General features: G+C 36.2%; 1 protein-coding gene across 2 annotated transcripts; it reads left to right on the plus strand.

Moving 5' to 3' along the window:
* Positions 1–1,053: 1,053 nt before the first annotated feature.
* Positions 1,054–12,257, plus strand: LOC103696208 (ras-related protein RABB1c). 2 transcript variants are annotated; one of them, XM_008777746.4, is made up of 7 exons: positions 1,054–1,203; positions 1,325–1,406; positions 1,863–2,002; positions 10,201–10,283; positions 10,405–10,609; positions 10,703–10,771; positions 11,901–12,257. In XM_008777746.4, exons 2-7 carry the CDS (start codon positions 1,361–1,363, stop codon positions 11,991–11,993), a joined length of 636 nt encoding a protein of 211 aa, XP_008775968.1. In that variant the 5' UTR covers positions 1,054–1,203; positions 1,325–1,360; the 3' UTR covers positions 11,994–12,257. The 2 variants fall into 2 exon arrangements, with proteins under 2 accessions (XP_008775968.1, XP_026656601.1); XM_026800800.2 differs by lacking the exon at positions 1,054–1,203 and having other exon boundaries at positions 1,223–1,406.
* The last annotated feature ends 364 nt before the right edge of the window (positions 12,258–12,621 follow it).

The raw sequence follows: 12,621 nt of genomic DNA on the forward strand, positions 1-12,621 counted from the left end.
AGTTTACAAATGGATCGAGTTGGATTGGGACATGCTTGACTTCACCCGACCACTTTGATATTTAAGTCATATTTTTGGACCAGAACCCAATCTATAAGTTGATCAAGCCGAGTCGGGTTTATAGAAAAGATTTTAGATCTAATGAGCTATTTTGGTTGACTCAAAGTCGAAATATTTGTACTATGTCGATCGGATTTACAATATGAGTCAAAATACCATTCTTTTATAGCTAAAGTATAATAATATTTAAATACAAAATTATTCAAAAATTAAATAAAAATTAAAAGGAGCCAATTTAAAATTGAATCTTTATCCAAAAGCTTTTAATTTTATTCAAGTACTCGGCCATTCTCAAGTTCACAAACAATATTTCTTAATAATATATATTGACATATCGGGCATTATAAATAAGAATTCACCAAAACAAATAATGAAATTTGAATGTTTAAATATAATTAAGTACAAATAGATGAGAGGAGATGTGATCAGTGAGATGAAAAGAGAATTAATTTAAATGAGAGTTCACTCAATGAATTAGAAAAAATAATTAGAATAAAGGAGAAGGAGGTTTCTATTATATGCTGCGAATTTTTTCGATTGAGGTCGGGTTGGATTCATTTTTTGTCAACCCGAATCAGACCCCAATAATATTTGAACAGGATCTTATCAAGTTGGATTGAAAACTATAAGATCCAAACCTGACTCAGAATTTACATCCGATCCAACTTTGAGCCCAGTCCCACCCAAGGATCTTCAATTATGGATCATGTCGATCGTAATCAGTGGGGTCGCACATTTTATAATAGTTTCATTAATAGAACGAAATTTAGATATAACCGTCTGCATAATACTGATTCCGCAATGGATCAAGTTTGTTAAATCAGATCACTAGCCGTCAATTTCTTAGACTTTGTAATTTTTAACGGTTAATAGGGCAATACACGAGGGGCATGCATCCTAATCCACGCCATCCATCCCTATTAAAATTCCTATCTCTTTTAAAAGTAAAGGAAAATAAAAGCAACATGGAGACGCGGACTCGAAGGCACATGGTTTCTTAAGAAAAAGGACTAGAAGCGATAAAAGAGTGCTGAGTCAACTCGGTGAGTCAAATCGGAGGTGGCTTTCCTTCGGGCGGGGGGTTTCTTCTACGATCGGCGCGAGGGACAGCGAAGCGCCGAAGCCTGAATCCTTCCTTATAAAGTAAGGCAAACGCGTGCACGCCTCTCTCTCAACCCGGTTCCATCTCCTCCTCCTCCTATCTCTTTCGTTCGCTCTCATCCTTTTTCGAACCCTAAATCCTCTCTCTTTGATTCCTTTGTAGCCTTTCTTCTTGAATTGGGGTTCGTGAGGAGGAGAGATGTCGTACGCCTACCTCTTCAAGTATATCATCATCGGAGACACAGGTAGTTCGGTCCCTTTCTAGGTTTTTCTTAGGTTTGTTTGGTTTGTTTGGAATCTGATGTCTCTGTGACGTCGGGATCTCTTTTTAATCGATCTTCTTATGCCGAAATCTTCGTGATCTGGGTAGAATATGGAGCTTGATTCGTTGGTATGTTTTAATAAATGGATTGTATGAAAAAAGAAGTTGATTTGCATGGATTGCATGAGATATTTATGGGTGGCCATGTCCTGGATGCGATAACCTTGGAATATGATTCAGACTTTGGTGGTTTGGCTTCGTTGGCCTGTCAGGTGTTCGTATGTGGCATTATATTTTCGAAAGAACTGGACCCTAATTGATGGTTCTATTGAATCGTTTTCGTTCTAGATTTCTCTGAAGATTTGTTCTCTTTATCACTTGTGGTATCTATGATGTACGACCATATTTCTTCTCTCTCTCTTTTTCGCCCTCTCTGCAGGAGTTGGGAAATCATGCCTTCTGTTGCAGTTCACGGACAAACGATTCCAACCTGTTCATGACTTGACGATTGGTGTTGAATTCGGGGCTAGGATGATTACAATAGATAACAAGCCGATAAAGTTGCAGATATGGGATACGGTTGGTTGCCTTGTCCCTAATTCTACTTTCTTGTTTTTTCTGTAGAGTGAAACTGTATTTTCTGGTACTTAAATTTGCTTTTACATTTGCAATAATGACTTTGCTGAATGCAAACTCAACAACATCAAATATCTTGGTCTAGTTTATAACGCATTGTTTTCACTTAGACTTGTGATCAATTCCTTGTTTGCTTGAGCATTCTGAAATTGCAGTACTTTTTTAAAACCTGAGCTGATGGCACAACTTAATAGCTTTTTCCTGAAGAAAGTAGCAAAATTGATATGATAACAGCCAAGGCCAATAATGCACACTGGTGTTCTCTGGAATGAATTCTTGAACATTGAAAGATTAATAAGAGATTTTGGGTGCTGGAAAGAAATCTGCACAGTGGAAATAATACATTTAGGCAATAGGTATGCTTGGGTCACCTTTATTATGTATATTGTAGGTTTGGAATCGTAAGTGAGCATGAACAATGGCTTTGTAAACTGTCTTGTGAGGGCCAAGTTTGCTGGAATTTTCCACTTTTAGTCGAAACCGTTCCAAATTGGGTCAAACTAAAACTACTTGTGTGTTCAAATTCATTGTATACATGAGCTGCTTCTGCTGATTTCCCCCCTTTTTGCATTTTTTGAATATGAGCTAACATTTTCTAGTTTAAACCTAGTAGAAGCATTGCAATATCACATTTTAAAGAGATTCAGAAGAAAGTAAACTGATATAGGTTTTACTACTGGACCTATACTTGCAAAAAATAATGATTTGATTGTTGCAGAGCAAAGCTACTAAAGCATTGCATCCAGAGGACCCAAATAGTATAATGAACTTGAAAAATGATGTATATCTTTTAATTTATTCTGGTAATTAGTTGGATGTCTTATGAGATTTTATATTATTTTCATCTGAAAATAACAAATTAGAGAAATACAACCAAAAGATCACCCGATTTACAACTCATATTATCAAGCCGAAACTAAAAGCAAAACCAAGTTTTTAAGCCTTAGGGCAAAGCAACTGCTTATTTGCGAAGGGATTAATGAATTTGTTAAGTTAATTGGCGGGCTTCTACTATTTTGCTTAGATTAGCAGTTTCATGGTTAGAATCATTGTCATTGGAGTCAAGAATGATGAGTGTTTTCAGTGGAACATGCATGATTTAATGCATGTATGATTATTGGAATAGGATTGTAATAAGCATGCTGACCTCTTGAGGTCAGGAGTGTGGTGTAAAAATTGAATGAGCTTTATGAGAATATGCTCGTGGAAAAACTTTAGGGAATAAACAATTAGAAATAGATAGTTATCAGTTCTCTGTCATTGGATTCTGTATGATCTGGATGGCAATTAAAATGGAGAAGGTATGCAACTCTAGTCTTTGGTGAAAGCTTTTGGTACCTGTAAGATTGGAAGAAGAATAGATGTGACCATAGGGGTTGTGAATATGGATGTGATATTAAAGAAGCAATACATCTGGTATCTGGTTCATTGTGTTGATAGTTTTCTACATATATATTTGAGCTTCTAGGGATCGGTTAGTTGAATTCTAATCATATAGGACAAAGAAATCAAATCAGTGCAGCCAAACTCAATAAAGCTGTTACTGTTTAGTGTAGCCTATGGTTGTTGGGTTAGTTGATGATAAACTACAGACAGCAGTAGTAGTTTGCAGAAGCAAAGGTAATAGATCTTGAGGAGAAGGTTGTTGATGAAGCTTTCAGCCTTAAACTATCAGAATTTGCCAGATCTAAAAGCAGATTTGTTATGTTGCTAAAAAATCAGCAGGACATAGGGCCATTATGTTGCCCGAGCCCATCACCTAGGTCGACCACATGATACGGCCGCTGAACCTTAGAGTAGTGCCCTAAAGATCATGCGAGGCCTAAGATGAATAATTTTTCAATAATTTCATTATAATTAAATAATTCAAACTATTCAAATACAAAATTTTTGACTGTTCATTGGTATTAGAAACTAAACTAACTTACTAGCTAATGTCTGATGTTCGAACTCCACACTCAACCCATCCAAGATTATGTATCCTGTAACTCTGGAAAAAAAATGCAATAAGGGATATGAAAATAACAAGAATTCATTATCGAAATAAACATAAATATCATAAAATTATGCTCCGATTATCAACAATACTCAAATAAACAATTTGCACATATATATGCAATCTAATATCAATAATATCAACCACTCAAAGTGATACATCATACAATATCCAATAAGTTTTTCAATGGTGATTTTCATAGTTAATCATTAAAATTTTCTTCAATTCAATTTGGGTCCAAGATTCAATATCTTCTCGACTTTGGGCCAAATTTTAGTTATATTTTTCATCCATGACGGAGCAATCGATAGGTGTCACGTTTTTCACTCGTGATGGGGCAATCAATAAATGTCACGCTCATGATGGGGCAATTGATAGTAACGAGATTAGCCCAGAGTCCACACATGTTCGTATCAATTTTTTATTTTTAGCTTTAGACTAATTATGGTCACATTTTCCACTTGTGACGAGGCAATCTATATAACATGGTTATTCCAAAGCACTATATCCATTAGTCCAATTATGCAAATGACTGTTATTACCAATATATGCATCTATCACACTAACAATCACAAGCATACATGATCAAAACATAGTTTAATATAGAAAACCATTGTGGGAGAATCCTTGTATCTTACTTATTTAGACCATTAGCATAACATACATACATACATATATATATATATATATATATATATATAATATCTATAAACATGTAGGCAAGTGTACAAGGATTCTTACTTCTACGCCAACACCCTAGAAAAACTTGTTATCTGTCCCCACCGCGATCTATGAACCGAGGTGCATAGAATCTTGCTCAACGACCTCTTGCCCAAAAAATTGTTTTACTACAGAGCCAAATTAACATCAAAAATTATCTGAGGTAGTCAACAACCAAGAACCTTCTACTAGTCCAGTAAAGGATTCATCACGCAGTAACCTAGGACCACCCATCAAGTTCTTTCCACCCAAAATTTCTCCAAATCAACTAGAGAGAGAAAACATCAAGATAGAGAGAGAAAAGAGGAAGAAAGAAGAAGAGAGAGAGAGAAATAAGAGGAGAGAGAAATTGACGAGAAGAGAGTGAATAAGAGAAGAGAGAATCGTGAAGGCTCTCTTTCCTTTCCAAAATGAAGGAACGCTACCTCAGGCTGCTGCGGTCGCTGGTGGACGACGACCTCCAATGGTTGGCGACCCACGACGACGATGGCGGCGGCCAGCAAAACAAAAGAAAACAAATATAAAACAAGGGAGCCTTGTTTACCATCAATCCGGCGACTTGCTGGCCAAATTCAAAGCAACGACAACAACCCAATAACTAAAAGAAGAAGAGAGAGGTTAGCAACCAAAACTTACCTCCAGCTAGCTCTCCCGGCCGGATCAACGGCGAAAACCCCGAGTAAAACCCACGAAAAATCTAAAGATTTATGGCTCTAATTGAAAAACATTGAAGTAGATGCTGGAGGAGAAGGAAGAGTCTCTTTTTATAGACAAAAATCGAAGCTTATTGTGGAAAATCGGGAGCCCTTAGTCTCCTTAGTCCGATGGGATCGGAGGCGGGTCCTCTTCTTTCTCTCCCACGTGCAAGCCGTGTGAACCCTTACTCACATTGGGCTTGCGGCCCAAACATGTGCAGGCCGGTCAATAGACCGGGCCCTCACACATTTATTTATTTATTTTTGGTGGGGGGGATACTCTTTTCTACTTTCACTGTCTTTAGCAATTTTGAACTTCTGCTCTTTTCAACCTTTGCTGGATATCTTAAGCATATTAAGTTGCTTCCATATATGAACATAACCTACCAACTTAAAAGGCTACCATACGGTGCAACAGTAAATGTGAAAAATATTCTCTAAGGGGCGATCAAGTCAAGTAAACAGATCTGAGGCCCATAGATTGGACCAGTCAAAGAGATGTTTTCTGCGCTCATTTATGGCCAATCATAGTCATTAGGTGGGGAAATCCTAGCTTATTCTGGGTGTGCCTTTTTTGAGTGAATGTATTGGACAACAAACTGCATCCTGTTGAGGCAATTTTTGGTTCTTATCGATCAAAATATTGAGGTCTCATTTGTGATTGAAAAGAGATCAGGTTAGGAATCAACTTATCCATTGTTTTCATCATGGTGTCATGATTGTTGGGTATAATGTGTCAGGATGGGAGAGGTTTTCCTTTAAGTGCACTGAATTGTATGATTATCACATCCCTAGTTGATAGGAGTACCTTCATTTTCTGTTGTGATAATTATCACGAAGCAGCTGGTTTGGAATTTATTTTGCATTGGGACAGGGTTCTTTTATCAAGAAATAAAGGCGGGTTGTCAATTTCATTCTCTCTTTTTCCTTTTGTAAAACCCCATTCTAGGGCTTTTCTTTGGGGCAAGGGGGAGGCAACAGCAAGCTCCAATGGGGTTGAGGTGGCAATAAATGCACTCATGCCCTGTTCTCCCTCTCCCTCTCCCTCTCCCTTGATTGGTGGCATAAAAATGGATTGGCCCAAGTGTCATATAGCATCAACTAAACCAATGGTGGCTAATAATAACCCTGAAGGAGATTAGCATTGCCCCACTTTTCCTTTCTCTCTTACTTGTTTTCGCCTTGCTTTGCCCCTCTTAACAACACATGAGGAAATGAACCAAATTTGTCTCCCAAACATGTTTCTTTTGAAGGCTAAGTTTGATCGGAATATGTGTTTCCTAGGAACTATGTTTTGTAAGGGGTTTTAGAATGGTAAAGTGTAGCAACATTTTGGCAGAAGATTATCCAATGAAGATTGTTACCATTTTGTGGACAGTGGAATTTCTAAGTCTTCCAATGTACAAGCTCTTTTTCAGCCTAAATTTTAGGTATCATTTGAGGGGGAAAGGAAATGAAGTTGGATTTTGATCTCTTGCTTTGTGGAACTTCTTTGAACTTGCTTACCTTGAGTACTGAGAAATCTCTACCAATTGGAACACCATATATGAGGGATTCTTCGAGTTTGAAATGAGTTGGTGGTTGTTTGGAATATATAATGGATGAGATATCTGATAAGCTCGAATTATTTTTCAAGCATAACCTAATTGGGAGGATAAGAGTGTTTAGAGATGAAGTGATTAAAATATATAACTTCAGCTCTACCATGCAACAGAATTAGCATTCTAAGAACTTTAAATCCAAGGTATTTTGTGGCTGACCACATAAATGATCTTTGCCAACATGTTTTAAAAGATGGGAAGGTTTCTTACTAGTAAATGTGAACCTTGAAAAATGGAAACAGAATTTGGGGACATCCTTGCACGTGTTATTAACTTACTTCGGAAATGTGCTCTGAACTTTTGAAATTAACTCCATGGAGTCCCATGCACCATATCTTCAATCACAGCTGATATAGAATGGCAAGAGTGATCTTGCTCGCATGTTATATTTTGGAACAATTAAAAGAGATAATAATAATACCTCAATGACTGAAAAGGATGAGTGGAATGGTGATCATTTATACACAATCCTGAGAAATGTTTAAGATATTGGTTGCTGACGTTGCATCAAAAGGAGTGGCCAAGTTGTTGGCCTGTTCTTAGTTTCCCCCTCTTCTAGAGGAGTTTTTGGTATCACCAATGAAATTTTAGATATCGAAGGAAGAAATCGGATGTGATCGGTTATGGATTTGACAACTAGGACATTAAACAAGTACGGTTTGAATTTGTTGTATGATTTGTTATAAAAATGTTTCACATTTGCATGTGATACTGCTGTTCTTATTAAATGGAAGACAGCTAAAGTCCAAGTGGATCGTAAAAGGAATAAGGATCATGCAGCAGATGCAACTGGTGATCTAATCTTCTGCATGGATGTTGAAATAAAGAGGACATAGAAGGAATAGGTTGTAATTTGAATTTGCATTTGACAATTTCATACTTGCATGTTTGATTAAGGTTGTCATGGAGTCATTCAGTCTCTTTTATGTGGGTAGCTTAGGTGTAGATGAATGTTCAATTAACAAGATATTTATCAGCCTAGTGCAATGATGGGTCATAGAAATTGGTTTGGGGTGCTAAGATTGGTTTTGGTGGTACAACATCAAAGTTGCAAAGTGATATTAATGTTGCAGATTTGATGGGGTCTAGTTCATGGTAGCATAAAATAAACAAACATATTGGAACATGCAGTCAGCTTGCAAGAAGGAACAACATTCAGGAAAAGAAATTTGTGAGTCTTGCATGCCAGTTCTTCAGTTTGAGACTCTCTTTTAATACAAGATATTATTTGCTTAAAAAAATGGAAAGTGAATTATATGCCATGTTATCTTGAAGTAGTGATGACTAAGGCCCCGTTTGGAAGAGTTGTTGACAGTAGAGCTTTTGAAAGTAGAGCTTTTGGAAGTAGAGCTTTCTAAAGTAGAGCTTTTATAAAAAACTGTTTGTTGTTTGGTAACTATATTTCTAAAGTGTTATCCCACTTTAACATGTGTTTGGTAAATAAACTGAGAAAGTACTTTTGGTATGACAAAATGACCATAAAAGACATTGCATAGTATTATTCAACAGAGCATAATAAAATATAATATGTATTAATACATAAATATATGATATAGTATAATATTACTTTAATTTAATATAATATTATTATAATATAGTAATATAATATTGTATATTATAGCATAATAATTTAACATAATATTAAATTATTTAACATAACATATCCATGTATTATGATATAATGTAATATAATATTATATTTATAGTATAATACAATAATAAAAGTATAAAATATTATAATTATTAGCATAAATTAATTTTTCATAATATAACAAATTTTCTAGCTAGGTGATAAAATTGGTTATACAATTATTAAAGGGACATTTTGTGTAATTGTTATATTTTATCACAGGTATTGTGGTAAAAAAAACAGCTTTCCGACCGGGCCTAAAAGTGCTTTTCCCTCACTTCTGGACTTCTAACAAATTTGCTGATTGTTTTTTCTGGAACTCCTAAGTTTCCATCTTATCTAAACCCGCCAATTGCCAACCTGCAACTATGCATTGCAACTGTGCGGTCTTATTCATCTTGCATTTACATCATAATTTAATGTTGAGTCTCTCATTTATTTTCTTTTTTCTTTTTACATATTTGATCAAGTATGCCAAAAGTATAGTTATAACATAACAAAGCCCTGCCTTTCTGGTTCTGGAGATTATTAACCCAATAAAAATAAATTGTATAGTTGAAAATTTTGTCCTTCATGATCAGATGATATTTGTGAATGAGTGAGAAAATTCCTAAATGCCTAATCATTTTAGACAACATAACTTATATCGTAACAGGATTCTATTTTATGAAGATTTTCAACAAGTAGATTTGGTAGGTTGGGGCACCAGGGGTTTTTATTGTGTGGTGTTGGGGGCGGGGACCCTTCACCACCTCACTTACCTTTAAAGGAACTTTGCCTCTCATATACATGCTTTATATGTCCAGTTCGTGAGTTTGGAACACAAGGCTTGCACTATCACAACTTATCAATAGACTTCATTTGATAGTGATAGGAATTAGCGGAATCCCAAGTTAGAAGATAGGTTATCATTTATTTATAATAAATCACTTATCATTGTAATGTTATTGTTAAGTATCAATTCAAATGACTTCTGTAATTTCCTCCTGTTGTCACCTCCTTCACCTCCATTTTGGCCAGAGCCTGCAACTTTCCACCTAACAAGCGCTGCTTGAATTTCCACTTCATGCCCCCAACTGGTACAAAAGAAATCACTCTTGTAATTTCTGCATATTATGAGTTTCTATCAATTTATGATCTGAATCATGAGTTCTGTAGCCATTGCTGGAACATCATTAATGTTTAAGGATATATGTGGTGTTAGTTCTGTGCAACTTTATTGGTTAAGTTGTTTGTCATGATGGTGACATTGTTGTCATATTTTTTTCTCAACTTAATAAATTTGAATTCAGTTAGATACCTGTTATCGTTTACTTTGCTAGCTTATCAACAGAAGTTGTATGGATAATAATTATAGTACTTTGTCTTACAAATAAGTTAGTGCTATTTTGCTCGATCCTTGGCTTATTAAGTTGGTGTACTTTGGAGCAACTGAGTAGGATATTCCCCATCTACCACCACCATGTCCATCTGATCAGCAGTTTTTGGAAACAATGCAGGCAGGCCAAGAATCTTTCAGATCTATAACAAGATCTTACTACAGAGGTGCTGCTGGTGCATTACTCGTTTATGACATCACCAGGTATATATATTAATAGAGATACCTTGGTATGCAACAATGTAAAATTGAATTTATTATTTTCTCTGAACTTGAGGTGTTACATAGACACTTATACTCTTTTGTCCTTTAACATGAATATCAGGAGGGAGACATTTAACCATCTTGCAAGCTGGTTGGAAGATGCAAGGCAGCATGCAAATGCTAATATGACAATTATGCTGATTGGAAATAAATGTGATCTGGCTCACAGAAGAGCTGTCAGCACCGAGGAAGGTGAGCAGTTTGCTAAAGAGCATGGTTTGATCTTTATGGAGGCTTCTGCAAAAACAGCTCAGAACGTTGAAGAGGTGACTAAGTCTTGCTATTTTTATGCTCAATAAAAGGAGGTGAAAGTCTCTTCTTTTTCGATACAGTTTTTATAATTTGTACTGCTTTTCCAGGCATTCATCAGCACAGCGGCAACAATATACAAGAAAATTCAGGATGGGGTCTTTGATGTATCAAATGAGGTAAGTCTTTGAACCGTAATTTTGGACCCTATTAGTTTTTTTCTTTTTTTTTTTAGTGGGGGGGTGGGGAGAGGGCGGGGCGGGGGAGGGGAGGGGGCTTGTCGCTATATTTAGTGAGCCTTGTGTATATGTGTTGGTTCTGTGACTAGTGCTTTTCCAGTTCCTCTCATCCTGGACGGTAAGCTTTATTGAGCTTCCCTTCATCCTTCCTCATAGCATTCACGTTTCCTGATTTCCCTTATATGAGATTGTTTGGCACAAATGCTGAGTCCCACATCCCCTGATGCAGAGATTATTCCAAATTACTTCCTTGAAAATGCAATGATGGATTATTTCTTTCCAAAAAAAAAGATATTGCGATGATGCATTCTTTTGATTATTTAGAATACTTGAAATTTTAGGGCCTGTTTGGCATCATTATTGTTTTTGTGTTTTTTTTCCTCTACAACATAAACGAAATACCATATGGAGATTGCTGTTGAATGTGTCATTTGTTCGAAATTTCTTCTATTCCATGCTTTTGCTTTTACTCTTTTTTGAAAGCAATAGTACTTTGCTGCCAAAAACTTTAAAGATTTTACATACAATTTCATAAAACAAAGTGGTTGTAGTATGCATATTGTTTAGTCTAATTCTTTTTCTTCTTGGGTTTTTGAAAACAAAAATAGAAAATGAGAACTGTATTAAATAGGCCTGTCGAATTTCTTGTAGTTTATTGGCAATAAAAAAACACAATTGACCCTCATTTAGAAGCAGAACTTCCAGGCTTAGTTGAGTGGGAGCTATTGATAACATTGATAAGAGGGGAAAAGTGAATGCACAGTGGATGTCACTTCGTTGCTGGGACCCTATAGGCTTGACTAGGTTGCGTTATTGGATGACAGCAATATTATATTGGCAACTTTTACTCTTTTGAACTTACTCCATCATCATCATGATAATTTGATATAATATTCTGATATTGCTATTTGTAATTCAGAGCCTTTTATAGTCATGAACTCATACCTTTGTTTCAGCACATGGATGAAGTCATGCTGTGGCTCTTGGAATTTTATCTTCTCTTCCATGACCGATAATATTATTTTGTTGCCTTTTTTCTATCATATAAACTGTGTTGCAACTTTTGCAGTCTTATGGAATCAAAGTTGGGTATGGAGGAATCCCAGGTCCAGCAGGAGGAAGGGACGGCTCCTCTTCTCAAGCTGGTGGCTGTTGCAGTTGAGCTCATGCTCAAGACTTTGAGTTCTGTGACTCGTTATATTCCTTATTTGTTATCTTTCTACGTCAAACCAGTAGTCTTGTCCTCATGAGAAGTTGTTTCTTCTAATTATTTCTTTGATGTTTGGATCCTAAATTTTAGAAAAGTGTAGTCTGCATGTTGGTAAATATTGTCCAATCCTTTGTACATCTGATGCTATCCCATTTGTGTTCCAACCAGTTAATTGTATGTGCTTGGAAAGCAATAATAGTTTGATTTCTTTCATCACTTTACGGCTAATCTGCGTGGAAACTTGAATTGATGATCGACCGGTAAAAGTTTTTTTTTTCCAGAAATGGCTTGAGATGTTGAGGTACCCGTAAGAGCATACGCAGAGTATTAGGACGGGTGGATTTACTTATATGTTCGCATCCAGCCACGGTGGTGCTTTTGATTGTTGTGGACCAAAGTCATTGGCAATTTTGCTTATATTTTAGTCCATGGTGGACCGATTATAAACTACCAGTGAATTTGTTCTGATTCTAATTCCGATTCTAATTGGGTCAAGCAAATGTGATTCTATTTGCGTCAAGCAAATGTGTGGTTGATTATGGTTTTTATGGTGCTCAGCTTTCTCTGATCCATGCGTAGG

The sequence above is a fragment of the Phoenix dactylifera genome, chromosome 1 (genome assembly GCF_009389715.1).
Source record: "Phoenix dactylifera cultivar Barhee BC4 chromosome 1, palm_55x_up_171113_PBpolish2nd_filt_p, whole genome shotgun sequence".
Classification (NCBI taxonomy): domain Eukaryota; kingdom Viridiplantae; phylum Streptophyta; class Magnoliopsida; order Arecales; family Arecaceae; genus Phoenix; species Phoenix dactylifera.

Coding starts and splice junctions, on each gene's coding strand:
- LOC103696208 (XM_008777746.4), top strand. CDS start 1,361: ATGTCGTACGCCTACCTCTTCAAGTATATCATCATCGGAGACACAG. Junction 1,407..1,862: donor TATCATCATCGGAGACACAG/GTAGTTCGGTCC, acceptor CCCTCTCTGCAG/GAGTTGGGAAATCATGCCTT. Junction 10,610..10,702: donor CAGCTCAGAACGTTGAAGAG/GTGACTAAGTCT, acceptor CTGCTTTTCCAG/GCATTCATCAGCACAGCGGC.